This window comes from Strigops habroptila, chromosome 3, assembly GCF_004027225.2.
Source record: "Strigops habroptila isolate Jane chromosome 3, bStrHab1.2.pri, whole genome shotgun sequence".
In the NCBI taxonomy this organism is placed as follows: Eukaryota; Metazoa; Chordata; class Aves; order Psittaciformes; family Psittacidae; genus Strigops; species Strigops habroptila.
Genome location: NC_044279.2, coordinates 608,929 through 634,943, shown reverse-complemented (window position 1 = coordinate 634,943; position 26,015 = coordinate 608,929). Strand labels below are relative to the sequence as shown.

At 60.4% G+C, this 26,015-nt stretch overlaps 1 protein-coding gene across 7 annotated transcripts in view; it reads right to left on the bottom strand.

Moving 5' to 3' along the window:
* The window catches only part of SBF1 (SET binding factor 1), a 60,286-nt gene that overhangs the window by 2,861 nt on the left and 31,410 nt on the right, over window positions 1-26,015 (bottom strand). For 2 of the 7 annotated variants that reach the window (XM_030472095.1, XM_030472094.1), the window contains 32 exons: window positions 24,847-24,979; window positions 22,881-22,989; window positions 22,088-22,201; window positions 21,065-21,142; window positions 19,976-20,089; window positions 17,900-18,028; window positions 17,611-17,709; window positions 16,373-16,577; window positions 15,740-15,852; window positions 15,304-15,453; window positions 14,717-14,785; window positions 14,411-14,569; window positions 13,982-14,241; window positions 12,857-13,029; window positions 12,571-12,644; window positions 12,272-12,467; window positions 11,743-11,870; window positions 10,531-10,706; window positions 8,331-8,470; window positions 6,970-7,177; window positions 6,649-6,845; window positions 6,389-6,526; window positions 5,405-5,497; window positions 5,058-5,135; window positions 3,549-3,730; window positions 2,755-2,931; window positions 1,987-2,088; window positions 1,715-1,900; window positions 1,472-1,598; window positions 1,236-1,366; window positions 406-639; window positions 117-227 (listed from right to left, as the gene is read on the bottom strand). In XM_030472095.1, the coding sequence (XP_030327955.1) occupies window positions 117-227; window positions 406-639; window positions 1,236-1,366; window positions 1,472-1,598; window positions 1,715-1,900; window positions 1,987-2,088; window positions 2,755-2,931; window positions 3,549-3,730; window positions 5,058-5,135; window positions 5,405-5,497; window positions 6,389-6,526; window positions 6,649-6,845; window positions 6,970-7,177; window positions 8,331-8,470; window positions 10,531-10,706; window positions 11,743-11,870; window positions 12,272-12,467; window positions 12,571-12,644; window positions 12,857-13,029; window positions 13,982-14,241; window positions 14,411-14,569; window positions 14,717-14,785; window positions 15,304-15,453; window positions 15,740-15,852; window positions 16,373-16,577; window positions 17,611-17,709; window positions 17,900-18,028; window positions 19,976-20,089; window positions 21,065-21,142; window positions 22,088-22,201; window positions 22,881-22,989; window positions 24,847-24,979 (4,583 nt within the window). The remainder of the gene's footprint in view (window positions 1-116; window positions 228-405; window positions 640-1,235; window positions 1,367-1,471; window positions 1,599-1,714; window positions 1,901-1,986; window positions 2,089-2,754; window positions 2,932-3,548; window positions 3,731-5,057; window positions 5,136-5,404; window positions 5,498-6,388; window positions 6,527-6,648; window positions 6,846-6,969; window positions 7,178-8,330; window positions 8,471-10,530; window positions 10,707-11,742; window positions 11,871-12,271; window positions 12,468-12,570; window positions 12,645-12,856; window positions 13,030-13,981; window positions 14,242-14,410; window positions 14,570-14,716; window positions 14,786-15,303; window positions 15,454-15,739; window positions 15,853-16,372; window positions 16,578-17,610; window positions 17,710-17,899; window positions 18,029-19,975; window positions 20,090-21,064; window positions 21,143-22,087; window positions 22,202-22,880; window positions 22,990-24,846; window positions 24,980-26,015) is intronic. The other 5 variants (XM_030472099.1, XM_030472098.1, XM_030472101.1 and 2 more) reach the window with 3 other exon arrangements.

Here is a 26,015-nt window from a genome sequence, read left to right as displayed (position 1 = left end):
CTGTGCGAGAAGAGGCCGCGGCGTGAGGAGGAGGATGCCTGAGCACCAGCACGGACACCCGCGGCGTGTGGGGCACCCTGGGCAAAGCCACCCCTTCAGCCCCTCCATGGACCTACCCGGCTGCCCTCCTGCCGCGCCTCGGTGCGCTGGGAAGCTTTCACCTTGTCCCACGTGTCCTTCCAGCGCTCCGGAATCTGCCCCAGCTCCATCTCCAGGTTGTGCAGCTCCTGGGGGGGCATTTAGGCATCAGACAGGAGGGGACAAGACCCCTGGGACCGCTGTCCATGTCCGTGTCCAACCAACACCAACCCCACCAAAGCCCTGTCCCATGGTGTGCACGGGGCAGTGTCCCACCATGGGACATGCATGGGGACACCACGGTGCTGCCCCAGGGGCCGTGCTGACCTCCAGCAGTTTGGAGATGGCGTCGGGCTCCACGCGGCTCCGGTTGTCGTAGCAGGGCCAGATGATCTTGCGCTTGGTCTGGGGGGCTCCGGTGTCCTGTCGATCCGTGTCCTCCACCGGCTCCGGCTGCCCCTGCGTCAGCTCCCAGTCATAGGAGGGGCCCTCGGAAAGCGTCTCCTCTGTGTAGTAATCCCACACCTTCAGGTTGGAGATGTTGCTGTACGGCCTCAGCACCTGCGGGAGCAGCAGGGTGATGCTCAGGGAGGGCAGGACATGGCCCTGGCCATGCTGCAGGGACATGGCCTGGAGAAGGCTCCAGGGAGACCTTAGAGCAGCTCCAGGGCCTAAAGGGGCTGCAGGAAACCTGGAGAGGGGCTTTGGACAAGGGCCTGGAGGGACAGGCCAAGGGGAATGGCTTTAACCTGCCAGAGGGGAGATTGAGGTGAGCTCTGAGGCAGAAGCTCTTCCCTGTGAGGGTGCTGAGGCGCTGGCACAGGGTGCCCAGAGAAGCTGTGGCTGCCCCAGCCCTGGCAGTGTTCAAGGCCAGGTTGGACACAGGGGCTTGAAGCAACCTGCTCTAGTGGAAGGTGTCCCTGCCCGGGGCAGGGTTTGGAGCTGGAGGAGCTTTAAGGTCCCTTCCAACACAAACCACTCCATGAGTCTATGACTCAGCTCTCAGGGGCCTGACCCTGCTCACACTCCCCTGGGTGGCAGACAGCCCTTTGGTGGGCAAACACCATGGTGGAGCCAACAAGGGGCTGCTCCCTCAGCTCCATGCAGGAGAGGAGACCCCGGGTGCTGGTGTGTACAGGGCAGGACCAAGCTCTCACCTCCCCATCCTCGGGAGCATACATGTAGTTGAAGAAGATGGGGGCCTTCTTGTTCAGCCGGTCGATGTAGTCCCAGATGGACTTGTAAACCTGCTGGCTCTTCCTCTCGCCCTTCTCCTCATACAGGAGGCCTGAGGAGAGCAGAAAGGGGACAGGGTGTTACTGGGGACATGGTTCTGTGCTGCCGTCCCTGGGTGCCCACACCCAGCTGTGCTGCCGTCCCTGGCTGCCCTCACCCAGCTCGATGCGCTCGTAGTCCGAGTCCAGCAGGAATGTTCGGAAGCGGTTGGAAATGTAGTGGTAGCTCAGGAACTTCAGGTAGTACTGACTGAACTCGAACTCCATGGGGAACTGCAGGTGGATCTGCAAGGAGCAGCGTGGGTGAGGCCCCCGGGACACAGGCTGCTCTGGGACCACTCCCTGCTGCAGGAGGAGCTCGTGGCCCGGGCGCTCCCGAGATCCCGCTGCTCGGAGCTCACCTGGTGCACACAGTCCAGGAACTGCAGGAAGATGGGAGCAAACCCACTGCTCTGGCCGGCCAGGGTCTGAGCCCCGCGGTGGCTGAAGCGGTGCCCGAAGCTCAACCACTCCTTCTCCACGAGCAGGCGGAAGCCCTCCAGCGTCCGGTAGTAGGGGTCGGACAGGAGCTGCACCAAGGACACGACCTGCAGGGACAGGAGCGGCTTGAGATGCTCCATGGAGGGGTGATGGCCACGGGCAGCGTCACGATGGGCACCTGGAGGGCTCCTACCTGCGTGGTGATGTCCCAGCCGTCCTCCAGGCTGACCAGCACCGAGGATCCCGTGTCCAGGAGCTCCACCACCAGCACTGAAATCTGCAGGATCTTGTGGATCTGCCAACGTGAGGGACAAGAGTTACCAGAGTGCAGGGAACTCGTCTGCTGGACACTGTGCAAACGGAATATTCCTCCTGGAAGTGAGTGAGGCAAATGGAGCAGAGCCCAGGGGTTACACAGGATGATACAGAACCCTGATGGAATGAGTGCAGGGAAGGACCACGGAGCTGCTGCGAGGGCTGGAGCAGCTCTGCTCTGGAGCCAGGCTGAGAGAGCTGGGCTGGGGCAGCCTGGAGAAGAGAAGGCTCCTGAAGGGGACACCTTAGAGCAGCTCCAGTGCCTAAAGGGGCTCCAGGAAACCTGGAGAGGGGCTTTGGACAAGGGATGGAGGGACAGCCCAAGGGGAATGGCTTTAACCTGCCAGAGGGGAGATTGAGATGAGCTCTGAGGCAGAAGCTCTTCCCTGTGAGGGTGCTGAGGCGCTGGCACAGACTTTTCCCAGAGAAGCTGTGGCTGCCCCATCCCTGGCAGTGTTCAAGGCAGGTTGGACACAGGGGCTTGGAGCAACCTGCTCTAGTGGAAGGTGTCCCTGCCCGTGGCAGGGGTTGGAGCTGGAGGAGCTTTAAGGTCCCTTCAACCCAAACCAGGCTGGAGTTCTATGTTCTGAGTGACAGCCAACAACTAAGCCTCCTACCATGCGGATGGCTGAGGGTGACAACTGACCTGTGACAGCCACTCGGACTCCTCCAGGGAGCGCAGGTAGGCGACATTGGGGTCCGTGGAGGGGCAGCCGGGCACACAGGCCTTCATCAGCTTCTTGAAGCTGGCCTTGACCTGTCGCACGTCGAACACCTCGATGGGAACCACCTCCCAGTGCTGCAGCGGGTCCGGCTTCACCCCCTGAGCAAGAAGACAATCAGTGCTGTCCTCAAAGACACCCCCAGCAGACTCACCACCCCCAAACACAATACTACAGTAGTGTGTTCAGTTCTGGGCCCCTCACTGCAAGAGAGACATTGAGGTGCTGGAGCGGGGCCAGAGAAGGGCACCGGGGCTGGTGCAGGGCCTGGAGCACAAGTGTGATGAGGAAAGGCTGAGGGACCTGGGGGGGTTTAGTCTGGAGAAGAGAAGGCTCAGGGGGGACCTTCTCGCTCTCTGCAACTGCCTGACAGGAGGATGGAGCCAGGAGGGGGCTGGTCTCTGCTCCCAAGGAACAAGGGATGGGACAAGAGGAAACGGCCTCAAGCTGCCCCAGGGCAGGTTTAGATGGAGCTGAGGAACAATTCCTTCCCCAGAGGGTGCTCAGGCATTGGAACAGGCTGCCCAGGGCAGGGCTGGAGTCACCGGCCCTGCAAGTGTTCACAGCCTGTGTAGCCGAGGCCTCAGTGCCGTGGGTTAGTGGTGGCCCTTGTGGCAACGGTTGGACCTGATGGTGTTAAAGCTCTTTTCCACCCCGGTTGGTTCTACACTCCTATCAAACGTGTGTCCCCCCTCCCCGGTGAGGCCGCCAGGGTCACCTTGAGCTGGGACTTGTCCCCGATGATGTAGAGTGAGGCGCGGTGCGGGCGCAGGAAGCCGGGCTCGGCCGTGCCGTTGTGGTGGGTTCCCAGCAGCTCCTTCCCTGCCAGGCGCGACCCGATCTCCACGTTGAGCGCGTAGCTGCTCATGCGCCCGCTGGCCCGGATGCTGCCCCACTTGCCTGCGGGACAGCGGCATCAGGAGGGAGTCCCGGGGGTCACGGCAGCGCTGGTGTCCGTGTCCCCCCCCCGCCGGGCGGGCACGGGGGCCAGCAGCTTGTCACCATGTCACCCGGCCATGGCCAAGCCGCTGTCCCCCACGGTGCCCTGAAGCACATGCGGGAGGTGCTGGAGCCAGGTTTGCTTTTGCTCCTCTCTCCTTGCCGGGTGCTGTGGGATTCCTGCCTGGTGCATCCCAAACCAACCCCGGCATCCCCGCACCCATCGCCCCGGCCCCGCCACCACCAGCACCCGCAGCGCACAAGGAGCCCAAAGCAAACCTGAGCAGAGGAGCGGGACGGGCTGGCACGGGCTCGGTACTTACCCCGGCGCCGGGAGCCAGCGACATGCTCAGTGAGGTGTTAGCGGCCCGAGGGGGGGTACTGGCGTGTTAGTGGTGTGAGGGTGGGGGGCAGTGATGGGGTAAGCACAGGTGAGGGCTAGGTGTATGGGGTCAGTGGTGTGGTTAGCACTGGTGAGGGGGGTGTGTGTGGGTCAGTGTTGTCGTTAGCACTGGTGAGGAGTGACAGGGGTGTATGGGGGTCAGTGTTGTGGGTAGCACCAGTGAGGGTATATGGGGGTCAGTGGTGGGGTCAGCACCGGTGAGGGGTGTGTGTATGGGGGCCGGTGGTGGGGTTATCACCAGTGAGGGGTGTGGATGGGGGTCAGTGGTAGGGTCAGTGTTGTGGTTAGCTCCCTGAGGGGGGTGTGTGTGGGTCAGTGATAGGGTCAGTGTCATGGTTAACACCGGTGCGGTGGGTGCATGGGGGTCAGTGTCATGGTTAGCACCAGTGAGGGGTGTATGGGGGTCAGTGTCATGCTTAGCACAGGTGCGGGGGGTGCATGGGGGTCAGTGTTGTGGTTAGCGCTGGTGAGGGGTGTGAATGGGGGTCAGTTGTGGGGTCAGTGTCATGGTTAGCAGCAGTGAGGGGTGCATGGGGGTCAGTGTCATGGTTAGCACCAGTGAGGGGTGTATGGGGGTCAGTGTCATGGTTAGCACCAGTGAGGGATGTGTGTGTGGGTCAGTGTTGTCGTTAGCACTGATGAGGGGTGTATGGGGGTCGGTATCATGGTTAGCAGCAGTGAGGGGTGCATGGGGGTCAGTGTTGTGGTTAGCACCGGTGAGGGGTGTGAATGGGGGTCAGTTGTGGGGTCAGTGTCATGGTTAGCACCAGTGAGGGGTGCATGGGGGTCAGTGCTGTGGTTAGCACCAGTGAGGGGTGTGAATGGGGGTCAGTTGTGGGGTCAGTGTTGTGGTTAGCACCGGTGCAGGGGCCGGCGGTTCCGTACCTCGGGGGGAGTCGCGGCCCTTCGCTGACGCGCACTTTGGGGTGGACAGGGTGATGACTTTAGCTCGGTGACCGAGCCCTGGCAGCACAGGACAAAGCGACTCAGCGAGGGCACCCAGCGCGGGGGACCCACGCTGCCTGGACACGGGGCACCCCGCACCCCGGGCGCAGCGGCTGCAGCGGTGATGGGGATGAAGGAGATGGTGGCTCCGGGGTGCTCAGCAGGTCCCTCCCTCCCTCCCCACGGCTCAGAGCTCAGGGGTGAAGGAAGCATCTACTCTACACCACTGCCCCGAGGTGGGGCCTGTGTGAGGCCCCGGAGGCAGCGATTCCCTCGCACATCCTCACCTCCACGGCTAACAGAACCAGGCCCATCGTCCTTCCCTCCCATCACCTGCTTCATGAGCGATCCCAGCTTAGGCTGCCTCTTGTCGGAGTGATCTGTAGCACCAACAGAACGTCAGCTCTTGGCCTCGCTGGGCTGCTCCGGGGTTCTCCCACCTCACCCCCCCAGCACTGCTCAGGATGGAGCGGAAGGGACCAGGGGAAGCAGCACAAGCGGGAGCGCCGGGGCCAGGAGCCCAGCATGCAGGGACACCTTCCAGAAGGAGCCACACCACGGTGCCTGCTGCAGCAGCACAAAGGGGGTTCAACCCTCCTGCAGCTCTGCTTCGCATTGGGGGTCAGCCAGGCACTGCCGCAGCCTTGCAGCCCCTGCTCTGAGCTCCATCACCACTGTGCCAGGTCACTCCTGTCACCCCACCACTGGCCTGACTCCCCTCCTTCAGCCACGGCTCTGGGCATGTCCCCCATGCCAGGAGGGGCTTTTGGCACGTCCTCTCTCCCCAGGCTGCAGGGAGCCCCTGGTGGGTCCCCCACGCTCCCTCTGGCCCCCGATGAGCTCTGCAGCAGTGATGGGGTGGAATGGTTGGGACAGAAGATGAATGACACTGGAGCGGGGCAGTGATGGCAGCTCTGCCGCCACTGGAACGGGCAGGATGCTCAGAGAGTAAAGGAGGCAGAGACTTACCGAGGCTTCCCATGACAGCACCGGGCGCCAACGGTGCTGAGAGCTCAGCTGGTAGGGTCTGTCCCCACCAGGTCCTCAGCAAGCACCCAGATCCAGTGCTCGCAGGTCCCAGGCCACCGGGGTTCCCCCAAAACCCATCCCAACCCCAGCCAGAGAGGCCCAGCCGGAGCTGGGAGCTCTGGAGCAGCCTCTGCTGCCTCCTCTGAGGTGGGCCAGGCTGTGGGATGGACACCACGACCCACGGCTGCAGCCCTGGGGCACAAGCACGACCCCTCCTGTGTCCCTGTCCCTGAGCTCCTCACCTGAGCTGCTCATGTGCGCCGAGGTGAAGCCGCTGAGCGTGTTGCGCCCGCTGGCGTCGGCGTAGTGTGGCATGGAGTTAATGACAGCCTGCAGGTACTTCTCCTGCTCCAGGCTGGTGGAGTCTGCCTGCGAGGGGCCTGGGGAGAGGCACCAGCACCATGGTGAGACACGGGGAGGGCTCTGCAGCACGGCCTGGGACAGGCACTGCCCCGGGGATGGAGGGGATGGAGGGGACAGAGGGGACGGAGGGGACAGGTACCTGCAGTGGGAGCGTTCTGGGACTTGAAGAGGCCCACGACGCCCTTGCCGTGCAGCCCCCCCGAGCGCAGCAGCACGGCTTTGGTGCGGGCGTTCCTCCAGCACACCACGGGGAAGCGGTTCTGGCGGTAGCAGCGGGAGATGCGCTGGATCGTGTTGTCCTGGATGCTCTGCGGCACGATGAGCAGCCCGGGGTAGCTGCGGGGGAGAGCAGAGGCGCTGCAGAGCTCGGTGAGGTGCAGGAGGAGCCCCCCCCGCTCCCCCAGCCCAGCTCAGAGCCCGCTGTGCTCCCTGCCCCTGCAGGAGCCGCCCCGGCGCTCACCTCCGGCATATGGCGTACATGCGGTTGACGGTGGAGATGCGGAAGGGCTCGCTCTTGGAGCGGGTGAGGCTGCTGCTGAGGGTGCCCAGCCCCAGGCGCTGGTAGTCCCGGCAGCAGGCCCGCTCCACCAGGTGGTTGATGGTCATCTTGTCCGAGGGTTTCATGGTGGTGGTGGGGGTCAAAGTGCTTCTGTCCATCTCTTCAGACACTACGGAGACAAAGGGGGTCAGCGTCCAGCACAGACACCATGTCCCATGCGCTGCTGGTGGAGGTGAATGGGCTGGAGGCATCTCCCAATCCAGCAGAGACAGGACAGAGCAGGAGCTCCATCCCACCACCTTCACCTGAGATGTCCCATATGCTGCTGGAGAAAGCAGATGGGCTGGAGCATCATCCAACCCAGCAGACAGGGCAGGAGCTCCCTCCCACCTTCACCTGAAATGGTGAAGCTCAGCTGCCCCAAAGGGCTTTAGGGCGTGAGCCTTCACTTGTGAGGTTAAGAGCACAGAGAGAAGTCAGCTGCTGCCTGGGGACTGATGTTAGAGCAGATTTCTTTGGTGCTTTCACATCGCTCGATATCACTGAGACATGGGGAGCCCAACACTGAGCGGCCAGAGCTGCCCCGCCAATGGGTCTCATCTCCTCCCTTAGAGACGAGCAGCTCCAAAGAAGCTGTGGCTGCCCCATCCCTGGCAGTGTTCAAGGCCAGGTTGGACACAGGGGCTTGGAGCAACCTGCTCTAGTGGAAGGGGGTGGAACTGGATAAGCTTTGAGGTCCCTTCCAACACAAACCACTCTGTGATTCTATGACCTCAAAGGCATCCAAACTACCTTAATGAACAAAAGAGAAGATCCCAAACCAGCCAAGTCCAGTCTGCTGGACCAGCCCTATATCAGCAGGAGGGACAGGCCCCTGCAGGCACCACTCCCCACTGAAACCCTAAATCCCATCCACCACATCTTCTCTGACTGGCCTTCCCACCCCAGAAGGTTGTCACCTTCCACACAGAGGACTCTTTCCTGTCCCTTCCAGTCCTTTGTTACTCTCGAACCAGTCAAGCTCTTCTCATGTCTAACCTAACCTGGCTGCAGCTGAAATCTGGGACTTCTCATCTGAAGAGCTGAGACCAAAGAACTCCCTCCTCTCCACAGGACTCACCGGGAGTATGCTGAGCTGCTGACCGGCCGCCACCAGCAGATAAGAGCTGATGGACCATCAAGAACTGGGAGAGGTGACCACGGTGACAACCCGCCGCACCAGGGAAGCTCCTGTGCCTGCTGCCCTGCGCAGTGACGGCCATGACCTGGAAGATGCTCCTGCCCCATCCAACACCCCGCTCCCTGCAGCCTCCCTTCCCAACCTGAGATCTCGTCCTCATTGTCCTCGGGGAAGTGCTGGCTGCCCCTCTGCTCCCACATGGGGGGGGTGTACTTCTTCCGCGTCACGTACTGCCGCCCGATGGTCTTCTTGGCGTTTTTCACCAGGTTTTTGGAGAGTGTCCTGGAACCAGAGAACAGGCTGAGACCCCCCGACACCACCTCACGTGGCCACAGCGCCACGGCCCCAGGAGCAGCCCCGGAAGGGTTGAGAGACACCAACACTCAGTCACACCGAGAGCAAAGCAGAGACAGGCGCGTCCCTCACCACCGGCTACAGGCGCAGGGTCGTGGTCACTGTCACGTCAGGAGGGGAGATGCCACCTCCTGGCCCCCTGGCAGGGGGAGCCGGTGCCTTGGCTGTGGAGGGCACCAAGCAGGGGCAGAGCTGCCCTGTCCATGGATGGAGCTGCCAGGCTGGGCAGGAGCTCCAGCCTCCCATCCCAAGGGAAGCTTTGTCCTGGCTCTAACTCCATCACCTCCACAAGGAACTCCAGCAGGCAACGATCCAGCTCATCCCCAGAGGTTCTGGCTCAGGGCAGGGGCCAGGAGACCACCAAAGGTTGGTTTCCAGCCCACTCTGGGCACGAGATGGCTTGTGGAAGGTGACCTGCCCCATGTAGGACAGGGAGAGCATGGCTGGGTTTGGCCATTCCTAAGGGCATCCCATGGAAAGAAGGAAGGGAGACCTTCCAAAATCCACAGGAGATAAGGCTGCATGGTCAGAACAGGCTCCCCAAGATGGAGCTTCAGAAGGCAGGAATTCCTGAAGGCAGGAATGTGTCCTGCCCACACGCAGGACCTCATGTGCATCACTGCCTCAGTGAGCCCACGGGCTCAAAGGAGAACAAATGAAGGAGATGAGGGATATACATCCCACAGGGAATGGGCCACAGCCAACCAGGACAACAGCTACACTGATGAAAGACTTCTCAACATTCACCTTATCAAGACAGTGCTCAAAGTAAGACCTGGAGGTGCCTTGTTTGCCTTTGCAAAGTGGATGGTGAAGGACTCCACCTGCTCCCTACATGTACCGAGGGAGAGAGAGCCTCAGGATGGAGGAAGGACTTTGTCCTGAGAATGAATGCTATAAGGTATGGAGACTGGGAATGGGAGGACCAAGGTTTGCAGATAGTGTGGACAACTGGAAGCAGCCTTGGAGGGGGGTGACAAAGCCCATCTCACAAGTTCATACACTTGGGAACTGGATGAGCTTTAAGGTCGCTTCCACTGCAAACCAACCTGTGAGTCTATGATCTCAAAGGCACTTTGGAGACTGCGCCCAGACCTGGCAGCTCTAGAGGTCTCTGGAGGTTAGTTGTAGAGACACAGCTCCATGTCCTGGGTCCACCACAGTGCCATGGAGCACAAGGGTGGCTGATCAAGGGATCAACCACCTCTGGAGCACGGTGCTGCCGTGGTGAGAGCACAGCCTCAGACCAGACGCCTGGAAAAGGGCATTCCCAAGTGACAAGCCCCAGGCCACATGCAGAGCAGGTTAGAGGAAACCCTGGGAGCAGTGAAGGTGCAGCCGGAGCCAACGCCACCTCGCAAGCTCCTGCCCAGGCTGAAGGCATCTTACGTGCTGGAATGGCCAAGGTGCCCGAGGGACATGACCCCCACTGCCAGGCCCTGGAACATATCGGTGACCTGCTGGGAGCTGAGTCACAAACACATGGGAGAGGGGCTTAGAGCAGGGCACAGCAAGCGAGCAGAGCAGCACCGAGCCCAGCCGTGCTTGTCCCTGCCACCGAGCGCGGGAGCAGGGGCTGGCTGCAGGGCAGCACCTCCTCCGTGCCTCCACCACCACCCCCAGCGCTCCCGCCCTGCAGCACAGCGCAGCCTGTCCCTCACACCCCTGGAGCCTCTCCCGTGGACACCTCCTTGGGGCTGTGGGCTGGGGAATGGGGCAGGGCTGCCATGGAAGCGGACACCCCGCTCCCCACCTCTGACCGGTTCTCTGCGGGGCGTGCAGCGTGTCCCCTGGCAAGGCCAAGTGGAGCTCCTGCACTAGGAGAGGTCCACAAGCAGAGGTCCCAGGGACCTTCACCTCCAGCTCGGGGGTTCGGCCCCTTTCCCAAGCGAGCCCCACTCAGCAGCTTTCTGCGGGTGCACAGAGGAGGAAGAGGAGGAGCCCCGCCAGGGCCAGGTGCCCCCCGTGCCGTGTCCCCACCGCGGTACCTGAGCGACGGGTTCTTCTCCTTGGCCTTGGGCTGCATGGCCTGCTTGGGCGACTGGCCCACGGTGAAGGCGAAGGTGCCGCGCACGTGCTGGGGGTAGCGCAGCTTGTGCAGGTGCTTCCGGAAGATCTCGGCGCTGTCTGAGGCCACCTCCTCGTCGAAGGCGATCTTCAGCAGCTGCAGGACACCAGCGGTGGGTCAGGCTGGGACAGGGCTCTGGGAAGGGCTCGTCCCACAGCGCAGGGCACAGCCCAGGTCCCGGCTGGGAACAGCGATGTGAGGCTGCGCTGCTGTCCCCCTGTGCCAATTCCTCTGTCCCACTCCCCTTCCCCTGCAGACCGCTCCAGCCCCAGCACTGCTGCTCCTCACATGTCCCCAGTGCCGGTCACTGAGGCTCAGAGCACAAAAGATGGGCAGGGAGGAGCAGGCAGCGTGGTTTAGGTGCTCTCCTCCAAGCACAAGACTCTCAAGATGTAAAACGCTGAGTAACTACTCGTGTTGTGACATCTCTCCCTTGTATATTTCTCTCCCCCAAGACCTGCTGTAAGGTCCTGCAGAAACCACCTCCTAGGGCACCGTGTGGGGATGTTTCATCCCTTCTCAGGGCTCCAGCAGCCACTGGAGCAGTTGGAAAGGAGCTTATGAGCAACAAGATGCTCCTGCTTACAAGAGGACTGTGACTGAAGCAGCTCTGCTCTGGAGCCAGGCTGAGAGAGCTGGGCTGGGGCAGCCTGGAGAAGAGAAGGCTCCTGAAGGGGACACCTTAGAGCAGCTCCAGTGCCTAAAGGGGCTCCAGGAAACCTGGAGAGGGGCTTTGGACAAGGGCCTGCAGGGACAGGACAAGGGGAATGGCTTTAACCTGCCAGAGGGGAGATTGAGATGAGCTCTGAGGCAGAAGCTCCTCCCTGTGAGGGTGCTGAGGCGCTGGCACAGGGTGCCCAGAGAAGCTGTGGCTGCCCCATCCCTGGCAGTGTTCAAGGCCAGGTTAGACACAGGGGCTTGGAGCAACCTGCTCTAGTGGAAGGTGTCCCTGCCCGGGGCAGGGGGCTGGAGCTGGAGGAGCTTTAAGGTTCCTTCAACCCAAACCATTCTATGATTCCATGGTGCTATGAAACCACCTCAGCTGGGGAGTGCCTTGTCCCAGGGGCTGGTGGGGCCGTGGCCACACACCAGTGTGATGCACAGGAGCACCCACAGCCCCTCATGGCCTCACCTGGAATGTGCATGAGCGCAGCTGCAAACCCTCCTGGATGAACTGATCCACCTGGGCCTGGACATTGATCTTCTTCTCTTTGGTCAGCGAGGCGATGGGGAAGGACCTGATCACCACCTGCTCCCCCACTGGGCACAAGCGTGGAACAGGTTAGACACGGGCTCAGCCATGCACAAGGCCAGCCCAACCAGACCCTTGGTGCCATCACCACAGAGACGATAAAGTGGCCAGAAGCAGGCTGGACATTCAACAACCAGCCCACGGTGACTTATACATGATGCCTCAGACGGCCATGAGGAATTATCATCTACCAAAGGTGGAGAGCAAGAGCAACCACCTCCTTTGTAGTAGTGGGACGCAACCATCAGCTTGTGGCAGTTATAGAAGCCCCCAGCAGGGCCCGGTGCTGGCTGGTCCCCCACCCAAGGGAACCACTGCAGTCCTGAGCTGCAGCCCTGCTCCAGGAGAGCTGCAGCCACCTCCTCTCCAGGCACCACCAACCCCAGAGGCAGAGGCCACAGGACCTTACCCAGCGGGTCGGTGGGAGTGCCTTTGAAGATGATGCGGTACGTGGTGAGGAAGATGGCTCCTTCTGCAGGGAGCAGAGGTGGGCCACCAATATTCCCTCCAGCAGCTTCCTCCCGCCCATCAGGCATGAGGTACACGCGGAGCCCTTCCATCACACACTCCTCTCCCACCAGCAGGTTGGGGCGCAGCAGCTTTGGCTACAAGGATGTACAACAGGAAGTTCAGGCCCGTGTGCACTGTGAAGGACATGATAGTCCCCACAGCACCAGAACCTTCCACAGCAGCAGGCTGGCTCCATACCTTCTGGATGGGAGGAAGCCTCTTGCTCTCCCTGTGCACAGCATCCAGTGTCTCTATGTGCATTTGAACGATATCTGTGGATGAATATGAAGTTAGAGATGGAGAGCAAATCCTGTCCTACAGACCACCCAAGCATGCTGCCAACCCGCCCAGTAGCACCTTCTCTTGCCTTTCCTACTGCTTCTTGCAGAACCATCTCCTGATCAAACCCCCAGGATGATGTGGAAGAATCCCCAGTGCCACCACAGAGCCACCCAGTCCCCAGCACTGCTGCAGGGCGTATTACCAGGGATCATGACGTGCAGCCCCTTGAGGTGCTCGTTGGTGACTCCACTCTCAGTGCAGACTTTGTCCACGAAGCGATTGATGAACCTCACCACGTAGTTGGCCACATCCGAACTCTCTGCGTCCTCAAAGCCACTTTCTGTGTCATAGCTCTCGGCCACACTGCCAGCGATGCTGCCATGAGGAGCAGGGACGAGTCAACCCTCAACATCTCCTCTGCTGCAACCCACAGCACACAGAGCCCAGGGGAGCTTCCACCCTTCATATGAACCCAGGAGAGCTCCTGCTCCTGATATGAACCCAGGAGAGCTCCTGCTCCTGATATGAACCCAAGAGAGCTCCCACTCTTGATACGAACCCAGGAAAGCTCTCACCCTTGATATGAACCCAGGAAAGCTTCCACCCTTGATATCAACCCAGGAGAGCTTCCACCCTTGATATGAACCCAGGAGAGCTTCCACCCTTGATACGAACCCAGGAGAGCTTCCACGCTTCATATGAACCTAGGAGAGCTCCTGCTCCTGATATGAACCCAAGAGAGCTCCCACTCTTGATTATGAACCCAGAAGAGCTCCCACTCTTGATATGAACCCAGGAGAGTTTCCCCTCTTGATATCAACCCAGGAGAGCTCACACTCTTGATATGAACCCAGGAGAGCTCCTGCTCTTGATATGAACCCAGGAGAGCTCCTACTCTTGATATGAACCCAGGAGAACTTCCACCCTTGATACGAACCCAGAAGAGCTCCCACCCTTGATATGAACCCAGGAAAGCTTCCACCCTTGATATAAACCCAGGAGAGCTCCCACCCTTGATATCAACCCAGGAGAGCTCCCACCCTTGATATGAACCCAGGAGAACTTTCACCCTTGATATCAACCCAGGAGAGCTTCCACCCTTGATATGAACCCAGAAGAGCTCCCACTCTTGACATGAACCCAGGAGAGCTTCCACCCTTGATATCAACCCAGGAGAGCCTTCACCCTTGATATGAACCCAGGAGAGCTCCCACTCTTGACATGAAACACCCCTGGGCACTGTGACCTGCCTCCATCCTGCTGGCCACTGAATGATCCCAATGCCCCGGTGCTCTGGTGTCCCACCCCACTTCCCAGCCCTGCTGACCTGTTGGTGACGAAGCTGTTGCTGACACTCTCCACATCGCCCAGGCCGGAGCTGCGGAGCAGGCGGTTCTTGCTGGTGTCCAGGGGCAGCAGCAGGTAGCTCATGCGGTTGGCGTAGTGGATGGCCTGGCTGAAGACAGTGCTCTCCTCCTTCTGGATCAGCTCCTGCTGCTTCTCTCTGCTCATGGTGGGCCAGAGCCTCAGCTGCTCCGATGCTATCTCCAGGGCAGACTTGGCTTCCTGTGGCTCCTCCGGGCTCTCCTGAAGGAAATGAAAGAAGATCAGTCATCTGCATGGACAGACCTACCAGCCTTCCCCTACTGTTCCATAGGAACCTCCCAGAACCAGGATGCAGCCCCTCAGGCCGCTTCACCCTCCTCCTCACCCCATGGACAACACGGACACTGTGCCACCACTGCCACCTCCTCACCTCATCCGTGTGGTTCTCCTCGCTGTTGTCCAGGTACAAGGCTCGGATGTGGTTCTGCACGTCGCAGTAGAACATGGCCTCCCAGAACTGGATGTTGGTCCACACCACGTGCTCCTGCACGCAGCTGTAGGCGAACTGCGTGATGCCCGGGCTCAGCTTCTGAAGAAGCACAAGGTGGAAGAGAACTTCATACACACTCTGAGCAGCACCGAGGGCTCCATCTGCCCTCAGCTCCCACCTCTGCAGCCTCCAGGGGCCTGCGGGGGCTGTGCAGGGTCAGGACACGAGGACACTGCGGATACTCACTCGGCAGAAAGCAGTGACCAGCGGCAGGAGAGCGGCTGCAATCCCATGTTCATCCATGGCAGTGCAGTCCTGGAGGGAAGGGAGCAGAGCTTACACAGGCTTCACCACAAGACCCCCAGACCCACTGTGAACCCTGTGCTGTGCTGTCCCATAGAATCATGGAACGGTTCAGGTTGGAAGCGACCTCAAAGCTCCTCCAGTTCCAACCCCTGCCACGGGCAGGGACACCTTCCACTAGAGCAGGTTGCTCCAAGCCCCTGTGTCCAACCTGGCCTTGAACACTGCCAGGGATGGGGCAGCCACAGCTTCTCTGGGCACCCTGTGCCAGCGCCTCAGCACCCTCACAGGGAAGAGCTTCTGCCTCAGAGCTCACCTCAATCTCCCCTCTGGCAGGTTAAAGCCATTCCCGTTGGCCTGTCCCTACAGGCCCTTGTCCAAAGCCCCTCTCCAGGTTTCCTGGAGCCCCTTTAGGCACTGGAGCTGCTCTAAGGTCTCCCCTTCAGGAGCCTTCTCTTCCCCAGGCTGAACCAGCCCAGCTCTCACCCTGCCTCTGTATGGGCAGACAAGCTCTCCCAGCCCTGCCCTACCTGCAGGCAGCAGTTCATCATGCGGATGATGAAGTCAAACTGCTGGTGGTCCAGCACTGCCCGGTTCTGCTGCACGTGCAGGTTCAGCTCCTGGGTCAGGCAGTGTCGGGCCGCCCGGCCCTTCATGGCGCGCAGCACCGCCGGGAAGAGCTGCAGAGAAAGGAGAAGTCATGGAGGAGGAAGAGGGGACCAGTGGAGCTCTGGTCCCGCAGTGAGCTCAAGGGCAGCCCACAATGAGGGGGCTTCACACTCTGGCTGTTGGCTGGCCCCAGGGTGTCTGCAGGCAGCTCACTGCCCTCAGATGGGGAGGCAAAGCTCCAAACCCACATTCAGCAAGGTGAGGAGGACCCAGCTTGGTTATCTCCCTGGGACAGACCCTACAGAGCATCCCCATCTCACCTCTCCTCACCCAACAGCTCCTCAGGACTCCCCTCACCTTTTTGGCTTCCAACATCTTGTTCTCAAAGACGTAGGAGATGCAGTTCCTGACCACCTCCAGGCGACGGGCGCTGTTGGCCAGGGCATTGCCATTGCGCTCCATGATGGCAGCTGGGGAGAGAATCACCCGTCAGTGCAACCAGGGCAGGACTTTCACCCCAGGTGGGGAGAGATCATGGAATCATGGAATAGTTTGGGTCCAACCTGGCCTTGAACACTGCCAGGGATGGGGCAGCCACAGCTTCTCTGGGCACCCTGTGCCAGCGCCTCAGCACCCTCACAGGGAAGTGCTGCTTCTTCATATCCAGCCTTAGCCTCCCCTCTTTCAGTTTAAACCCATTCCCCCTTGTCAAAAGCCCCTCTCCACCTTCCTTCCCTGTTCCTCATGGGCAGGAACTCATCCTGAAGGAATCCTACAGGGTCTTCAACCATCCCCTCATGCTGGCTCGTAGAAGCCCAGGGAGCTCTAAGCTCCCCAAGGGGCAGAAGCAAATGTGGACAGTGATGCTGCTTCTCCAAAGCACACCTTGCTCCTCACATGGGACCCTGGGACAGGCTATAATGTGAGAAGGAGCTGGTACACCACAGTAAAGCTCCTGCTGTGAGGGAAGGTCCCTCTGCACACACGCACCGATGGGGGGCCCTGATGGCACCATGCACTTCTTCTCTGCCTTCACAGCAGGAGGAGCTGTCTGCAGCTTGGCGGTGGCCTGGTCGATGATCCACTGCACCGTCCCCTCGTCCAGACGGGGAAAAGCCTTCTGGTGCAGGCGCAGGTGACAGCCCTCCGTGGGCTTCTGCACCTTGTGCATGGTCACCGCGGGGTACGGGTTCTCCTGGAACACCAAACACAGCTTCCTGTCAGGCCTGCGGACACCACAGGTCCTGTCCCAGGACAGGAGCCCCAGGAGATCCCCCCATCCTTCAGCAACCTCCACTGCCCTGAGGCCCAACGCTCCCCCAGGTGGTATCTACAGCCCCTGGACACCCCCAGCCCTGAGGGCAGGTGCCTGGGCAGTGGTGCTGGAAAGGAGCCTCAAGGACAAGTCAGTTTGTTCCTGAACATAGCAGTGAGCAAAGAACTGTTCAGAAGCTCCATCCTGCAATGGCCAAGGGCCCCACAGGCACTGCTCTGCTTTCAGAAGACCTTTGCTGGCCAGCCCTGGATCAGACAAGGCAGTGGCTGCTCCAGAGCAAAGGCATGGAGTGCTGGATGCCAGGTCATCCAAAAGTGAGGAATTCTGCTCTTGGGAGCAGCTCACACCAGGCCAGACACTTCTGGGTACATCAGAGAATAATAGAATGGTTCGTGTTGGAAGGGACCTTGAAGCTCCTCCAGCTCCAACCCCTGCCCCGGGCAGGGACACCTTCCACTAGAGCAGGTTGCTCCAAGCCCCTGTGTCCAACCTGGCCTTGAACACTGCCAGGGATGGGGCAGCCACAGCTTCTCTGGGAAAAGTCTGTGCCAGCGCCTCAGCACCCTCACAGGGAAGAGCTTCTGCCTTATCCAACCTGAACTTCCCCTGTTTCAGTTTGAACCCATCACCCCTTGTCCTATCGCTCCAGTCCCTGATGCAGAGTCCCTCTCCAGCATCCTTGTAGCCCCCTTCAGACACTGGAAGCTGCTCTGAGGTCTCCAGCAGCTTCTCTTCTCCAGGCTCAACAGCCCCAATGTTCTCAGACTGTCTTTGTGTGGGAGATGCTCCAGCCCCTGATCATCCTCGTGGTCTCCTCCTTGTGACAGGTCCTCTCCCACCACAGCATCACACACTGTGAGCATCAGATCCAACAAGAGCTTATGGAGGGAGCACAGAGCGATGGGGCTCCAACCTGAGCAGCTCCCCCTGTGCGGGAGCCTCCAGGACTCACGTTCTTGTAAAGCTTCTCCGCCAGCTCCTTGATGTGCCTCAGGATCTTCTGCTTGTTCCCCTCCTCTGCACGCATGCGCTTCACTTCGTAAGCCACGAGCTGGGAGGAGAAGACACGGGTGAGAGGAGCGGCTCCCGCAGGATCCGGACCCGATTCCCACGTCCCGGTGCAACGCTGCAGCCGGAGCATCATGGCACATCCCCAGCTCAGGCCGCTGGGGCAGGGAGAGCAGAGCAAGGACACCCAGGGCAGGCAGGCGGGGGGGCTGCTCCCAAGCTGCCCCTCTCACCTCATCAAACAGGTCGATGGAGCGGTACGGGGCCCCGCGCTCCGTGACGAAGCCGGCGAAGGCCATTCCCTCCAGCACCTTGGTCAGGAAGTCATCCTCCGTCAGCCCCCTCTGCCCAAGGAATGCTGCCTGCAACAGGAGAGAGCACACACCGTCAGCAGCTCATCCGAGCAACGGGTGCCCACCCCAAACCATCCCCAGCATGGCTCTGAAGGAGCCTCTCACCAGCACCACAAAGGGAGAAGCACCAGGCTGGCCGTGTCTGCTGAAAGCCACTTGGACCCTTCCCTCAGCAGATGAACATAGGAGCTCATCCCAGCCAAGAGGTGCTGGATACAGCACACCAGTGCCTTTGGGTGACACTCGGGGCTCTGGACCACTCGCCCTCCTCACACCTCTGTGGAGGAACTGGAGCAGCCCCTCACCATGGGATGAAGCTGACTGATGCAGAGCTTGGTGCTGGAGCCACTGCACTGCACCACAGGGGGTGCTGAGTCCCACGGTCCTGAACCCACAGTGAGAGGCACAGACATTGCTGTGACCAAAGCAGCTAAATGAGTGACATTCAGGTCATTCTACAGAGTGATTTCATCATAGAATGAGAGAATCCCAGCCTGGTTTGGGTTGGAAGGGACCTTAAAGCTCCTCCAGCTCCAACCCCTGCCATGGGCAGGGACACCTTCCACTAGAGCAGGTTGCTCCAAGCCCCTGTGTCCAACCTGGCCTTGAACACTGCCAGGGATGGGGCAGCCACAGCTTCTCTGGGAAAAGTCTGTGCCAGCGCCTCAGCACCCTCACAGGGAAGAGCTTCTGCCTCAGAGCTCATCTCAGTCTCCCCTCTGGCAGGTTAAAGCCATTCCCCTTGGCCTGTCCCTCCATCCCTTGCCCAAAGCCCCTCTCCAGGTTTCCTGGAGCCCCTTTAGGCACTGGAGCTGCTCTGAGGTCTCCCCTTCAGGAGCCTTCTCTTCTCCAGGCTGCCCCAGCCCAGCTCTCTCAGCCTGGCTCCAGAGCAGAGCTGCTCCAGCCCTCGCAGCAGCTCCGGGGCCTCCTCTGGCCTCGCTCCAGCAGCTCCACGTCCCTCTGGTGCTGTTGCCCCAGAGCTGGATCAGGGCTGCAGGGGGGGTCTCCCCAGTGTGCAGCAGAGGGGCAGGATCCGCTCCCTGAACTGGCTCTTACAAACTGGAAGTTCATTATTATCCTTCACTCACTTTATGGCACTTTATGACGGGGCATTTTCAGTTTATTGCTGGTTTATGATTTCATGGAACCCGTGAATCTTTGTTGGGCACCTGTCGGGAAAAGTACAGCTCAAAGCCCTTAGGAACACGCTGCTGCTGCCAATGGCAGAGACCAAGAGCCCGTTCTGAAGCTATTTCCTGCTCTCCCTGCCCTGACAGCCCTTCTGGTAGAGCTGCCACATCAGAAGCAATAGGGAAGGCAGCTCCTACCTCCTTCCTCTCCCCAGATGTAGGAGAGGATGTGAGGGACACATTCCATGAGGCTCTAAGGCACTCGGGATGCTGGCTGCAGTGCACTGACCACGCATGGGTATAAACCAGGAAGCACCACCTGACCCTCAAGACCTTGGGATGGCCAAGGACAAACAAGGGATGCAGGTGGAGCTGGGACTGATGCAGAGGAGAGGTCACTGCTGCAAACACAGCACTGCTTCTATATACAGCTGGATTTGTGCAAACCTCATCCCAGACTCCTACTCAATTTACCCGGAAAAGTGTTACTCCAGAGGACAGTTTGGAACAATAATTCCGTGGACAGGTTGGACAGGGCTTGGAGCAACCTGCTCTAGTGGAAGGTGTCCCTGCCTGTGGCAGGGGGCTGGAACTGGAGGAGCTTTAAGGTTCCTTCCAACCCAAACCATTCCATGATTCCATGGTTCTGTGACAGGAAACCGTAGAGCAGATGGAGCCGAGTTATCTCCAAGCCAGGCTGCCCGCCCTCCCTCACCAGCCGGGCCCCAAGGGTTTCCTCCCTTCCCCATCCCAAGGCTCCCAGCTCCAGGAGCTGCCCCCGGCTCAGCCCGGATCCGGCGGGACCAGCCGGTGTGCCGGTGCTCACCTTGTGGAACCTGATGACGGGCTCGGGATGGATGCGGATGATGTGCAGGCACCAGCGGTAGCCCTGCAGCAGCTGTGCAAACAGGCGGAGGAAGACAGCACGGATCTCCTTGTCCTGCGAACAGGGAAGGACACTGTGGTCACAGCACGGTCACAGCACGGTCACAGCACGGTCACAGCGTGCTCAGGCTGAGGGTGCAGATGATCCAGCCCATTGGGACAGGAGTTTACAGCAGCAGAGGTGAAGGGATCAAACCTCGTGTCAGGGTCAGTGTCTGCTGAGCAAAGCAGGAAGCTCAGCAGAGATTCCAAGGAAAAAGGGACCTGGCAGGATGGGTTCACTGCTCTATGACTCCCTATGGAGCCAGGCTGAGAGAGCTGGGCTGGGGCAGCCTGGAGAAGAGAAGGCGCCTGAACGGGACACCTTAGAGCAGCTCCAGTGCCTAAAGGGGCTCCAGGAAACCTGGAGAGGGGCTTTGGGCAAGGGCCTGGAGGGACAGGCCAAGGGGAATGGCTTTAACCTGCCAGAGGGGAGATTGAGATCAGCTCTGAGGCAGAAGCTCTTCCCTGTGAGGGTGCTGAGGCACTGGCACAGGGTGCCCAGAGAGGCTGTGGCTGCCCCATCCCTGGCAGTGTTCAAGGCCAGGTTGGACACAGGGGCTTGGAGCAACCTGCTCTAGTGGAAGGTGTCCCTGCCTGTGGCAGGGGTTGGAGCTGGAGGAGCTTTAAGGTCCCTTCAACCCAAACCAGGCTGGGGTTCCATGGTTCTGTGTCCCCTTCACAGCACCCCCAGTGCAGCACACAGAGGACAAGGCAGCTCTCACAGCCCCAGGGTTTGCTGGAGAGCCCAAGTGTTTGGTGTCTGCCTCCAGTAAACCTAGCAGCTACCGAAATGGCACCACTGGTTCCAGGCCAAGGCTCAGCGCTGAGCCTCAGTGCCCTGCAGTACTGGGCTGTCTCTGCCTCCTAACCTCAGCAGCGCTGAGATGGAGACAGGCTGAAATCCTGCCTGCCCTCTCCATGCCCAGAAACGGGGTGTCCATTGGGAATGACAGCTCACAGGAGGGTCTCCCCTCCCGGCCCCACTCACCTGCATTTTGAGAGAAGAGACAGAAATTGTTGAAGGGGGGAATGCAAGATCTGCCACCTCCAGCTCCGGGTCCAGGACCTGCACAGACAAGGCACAAACCACCCTCAAGGACCTTTACCTTCACAGCTGGAAAAAGCAAAGCAGCATTGGGAAGTACCTTCTAGAAGTCTTCCAGTGCCTAAAGGGGCTCCAGGAAACCTGGAGAGGGGCTTTGGACAAGGGCCTGGAGGGACAGGCCAAGGGGAATGGCTTTAACCTGCCAGAGGGGAGACTGAGATGAGCTCTGAGGCAGAAGCTCTTCCCTGTGAGGGTGCTGAGGCGCTGGCACAGGGTGCCCAGAGAAGCTGTGGCTGCCCCATCCCTGGCAGTGTTCAAGGCCAGGTTGGACACAGGGGCTTGGAGCAACCTGCTCTAGTGGAAGGTGTCCCTGCCCATGGCAGGGGTTGGAGCTGGAGGAGCATTGAGGTCCCTTCCAACCCAAACCAGTCTGGGATTCTGTGATTCCACAGGGTTCTAACAGCACCCACAGAACAGGTCTGAGGGTGTGGAAGTGAACGGGGCTGGAAGCAGCAGACAGCAGCAACACCGGTGCTCTGCTTTGGAGGGCAGTGGGAAGGGGGCACCTCTCCAGCTCTGGGGTGGTCACTGAGGGCTGGGGCTGAGCAGCAGGAGCTGCGGATGCAGCACGTGTGTGGTGCAGCTGCCCTGGGCACGCTCCGATGGCCACAGGGCTCTGGGAACACAGCAGCAGCAGGAAACCTCCAGGGCTGCAGCTGCTTCCTCCCATACACGGGCTGGGAGCCAGCACCCCATTCCCAGAAACCTTTGGCAGCAGAACCCCCCTCCAGCACTGCCACGCACCAGAGGCCGCCAGCATGGGGACAGGTCTCCTGTGAGATGGTCAGTGGGACACAGAGGAACAGGCTTCTGCTCCCCTGCTGCTCCATTCCCAGCTCCCCCTGGAAATATGTGTCATTCCCAAGGCGCTGGCACCCCACTGACAGGACAAAAGGACACACTCACCATGGAGAGGGCTTCCCGGGTCTGCTGGAGCAGGGGCTCAGGGAGCAGGGAGATGTGCACACACTCAGGGACATTCACTGTCCCACCATCCAGGTCTGCAATGACAACATCCAGCTGGAAGAGGCAGGACAAGGCATGAGACAAGGCCAGGCTCTGCCGTGCCCTCCCCACCACCTCCCGTGGGCCATGGAGAGCTACTGGCGGGGCCCAGCTTGGGTCTGGGGCTTGGGAATGGTGTGTGCCCCCTCTCCATCTCCTGTGGGCACTCTAAGCCTCCAGTAGTTATGTTCTTTATCCATTGCCACCAAACCCAAGCGTTTGCCAACGCATAACCTACAAAGGGATCCCATCACCCTCCAGTGACGGTGCCAGGGGAGGACAACCTGGCAGGGGGGACACAGCTCTGCTCAGCACGCACCAGCCCGTGGCCATGCTCAAGCACAGCAGCACGATAGGGGTTGCTCAGAGGCTGCACAGAAGCTGTTGCAGTTGGGATCAGCCCCGTTACGCTTTGGTTTCACTCAGCTTCTGCAGCCTCAAGTGCCAGCACGGCCTCTCAGCGGTGCTCAGCTCCAAAAACAATTCCCTGGCTGATCCCAAGCTTGGCACAGCCAGCCCGGCTCGGCTGGCACGGCACGGCTGGAGCACAGCCCGGGCTGGCTCAGCAAGCCAGGCCTGAGCAGGCTCAGCCTAAGGACAGTGGCTGCTGCTGGCTAAGAGAGCTGGAACAGAGCCCTGCGCCTCCCTCCCGATCCCGATCCCAGTGCAAGGAACGGGGGTCCCAGTGTCTCACCAGTTCCTGTGTCTCCGACTGGAAGATGGAGTGCACTCCGATAATGAAGGGTGTTGGTGTGCTCAGCACCTCCAGGAGCTGCGCGGGCAGGATGGGCACGTACGTGAAGCTGCAACCGAAAGAGAGTTCACTGCAGCCAGTGAAACCCTGCTCTGAACCCGTGCTCAGCACTGCTGAGCCCACCTCTGGAGAGGGGGTGACAGCAGGTCTTCCCCCAGCACCCTCAGACATAGAACCCCAGACTGGTTTGTGTTGGAAGGGACCTTAAAGCTCCTCCAGCCCCAGCCCCCTGCCACGGGCAGGGACACCTTCCACTAGAGCAGGTTGCTCCAAGCCCCTGTGTCCAACCTGGCCTTGAACACTGCCAGGGATGGGGCAGCCACAGCTCCTCTGGGCACCCTGTGCCAGCGCCTCAGCACCCTCACAGGGAAGAGCTTCTGCCTCAGAGCTCATCTCAATCTCCCCTCTGGCAGGTTAAAGCCATTCCCCTTGGCCTGTCCCTGAGCACCTCCAGAGCAGAGCTGCTCCAGCCCTCGCAGCAGCTCTGCGGCCCTAACAATGGGTAAATAACTGTGGTTTAGGCCCTGCTGGCAAAGGGGCAGGTAGGTGAATGCTCACAGGTCTTGGCTGTGCTGACAGCTCCTTTCCTGACACCTCTGGCGTGCAGAGCAGTGTAATTCCAGTGTCCAGCAGTGAAGAGCTGTGAACCTTCCACCCCTGCCTCTCTAGGGCAAGCCTGGGGCTCTGGCACTGGAAGCAGTGACCGAGGCATCACCAGCAGTGCCCATGGCAGCCCCTGACAGAGGGAAGCAGCCCACCAGGCTATGGAATGTGGTCCAGCAGGGCATGATCACCCCATGGAGCTTATCTCCCCAGAATCCGTCCCATTCCCCTTCTCCCAGCTGCATTACAGAGCACGGAGGCCCAGTGCACCCCTTCCACTGGCAGCCCTCCATCCCAGCCCTGGGCATGACACTGAACCAGGACACTGGGCAGCTTCCAGAAAGCCCTGGTGCAACCTCTGCCCGCCCTAGACGGGGCCGGGCACATACAGGGCTCTTGTGAAGGTGGTGGAGGTGGTGGCCAAGACGCTGTGGTGGCTCCTGTGGACACTGGCACCCACTCACCAGCCCTGGGCAGCCGGGGCTGCTGCTGGCCCCAGGGAGGGGACACCAGGCCATGGGCTGGCCCCCACTGGGGCTGTCTGCACGTCCCCCAGGTAGGACAGCTCGGATAGATGGGCCATTGTGCTGCAGCTCCTGTTCTACTGTATCCATGCTGGGCTGCAGTACCCCCACCTGCAGAAAGGCTGCTTGTATCCCAAAGAAAGCTTCCTTTGGAGCTTCAACTGCTCTGCTGGAAACCTTTCCCTTGGTTGGACCGAGAGTGTAACTCCAGGGCCAGAGAATGATCATGGTCAGTGCCCATGAGCCTTCAGGAACCTTGTGAGGCTGTGGGACACGTCCTGTCTGAAGGGCTGAGAGAAGGGCTGCCAGCAGCTGAGAGAGCTGGGTCAGCCTGGAGAAGAGAAGGCTCCTGAAGGGGAGACCTTAGAGCAGCTCCAGTGCCTGAAGGGGCTCCAGGAAACCTGGAGAGGGGCTTTGGACAAGGGATGGAGGGACAGGCCAAGGGGAATGGCTTTAACCTGCCAGAGGGGAGACTGAGATGAGCTCTGAGGCAGAAGCTCTTCCCTGTGAGGGTGCTGAGGCGCTGGCACAGACTTTTCCCAGAGAAGCTGTGGCTGCCCCATCCCTGGCAGTGTTCAAGGCCAGGTTGGACACAGGGGCTTGGAGCAACCTGCTCTAGTGGAAGGTGTCCCTGCCTGTGGCAGGGGGTTGGAGCTGGAGGAGCTTTAAGGACCCTTCAACCCAAACCAGGCTGGGGTTCATTCCATGATGCTGTGACTACAGCCTGGCAGCAGCTCTCGGTGGCTGTGGAGGGCTCGGGGGGCTCGGGGTGCCCTCACCTGTACTTGAGGGGGAACATGAGCGCGAGCAGAGCCCGGCAGGCGTCCGTCAGCCGCTGGTAACTGCTGGACAGAAAGAGGATCTTGTGCTCGGTCAGCGCGGCGCAGAACAGGCACAGCACGTTGGTGATGCCTGCGAGAAAGCAGAGGAGAGCGCTCAGAAACGAGGGGTCCCGTCCTGCCCCCACCGAGAGCACTGCCCCCCCCCGGGTGGAGCCTGCTCCCCATCTCTGCACTCTGCACCACAGGGGAGCTCAATGTCCTCCCAAAGAGCCACTTCTGGGATGTGCTTCCCAATGGAAGCCCCTCTTCTGGGACAGGCGTCTTCCTGAGGTGCTGGTGTCCCCAGTTGGAGGCACAAGGCCAAGGGCAGCACACTCTGGGCACTCCTTCCTGCCACCCAGCCCCGTTCCCATGGGATCTGGCCACACATCTTCATGTGGAGCACTGTGTGCGCTTCTGGTGTCCTCAACATAAGGACATGGAGCTGCTGGAGCAAGTCCAGAGGAGGCCACGAGGATGATCAGGGGCTGGAGCAGCTCCCGTATGGAGACAGGCTGAGAACATTGGGGCTCTTCAGCCTGGAGAAGAGAAGCTGCGTGGAGACCTCAGAGCAGCTTCCAGTGTCTGAAGGGGGCTACAAGGATGCTGGAGAGGGACTCTTCATCAGGGACTGGAGTGATAGGACAAGGGGTGATGGGTTCAAACTTCAGCAGGATGGATATAAGGCAGAAGCTCTTCCCTGTGAGGGTGCTGAGGCGCTGGCACAGGTTGCCCAGAGAAGCTGTGGCTGCCCCATCCCTGGCAGTGTTCAAGGCCAGGTTGGACACAGGGGCTTGGAGCAACCTGCTCTAGTGGAAGGTGTCCCTGCCCGGGGCAGGGGTTGGAGCTGGAGGAGCTTTAAGGCGCTTCCCACCAAAACCATTCCATGGTTCCATGACCCACCAGTCCCCTGCCCTGCTGGGGAAGGGGAGGTAGAGCAGGGCCGGGAGGGCTCCGTCTGCACTGGAGGAGCCTGGGTGACACACCGGGCCCGGGAGCGGGGCGGGAAGTGGTGAGCTGGGATCTCCAGCTGGGCTGACCCCGGCAGCTCTGGCCGGGCCCTGGTGGAAGGGGGCGCCAGGGGAAGGGGGTGCCGGGGGAAGGGGGCACCAGGGAAGGGGGCACCA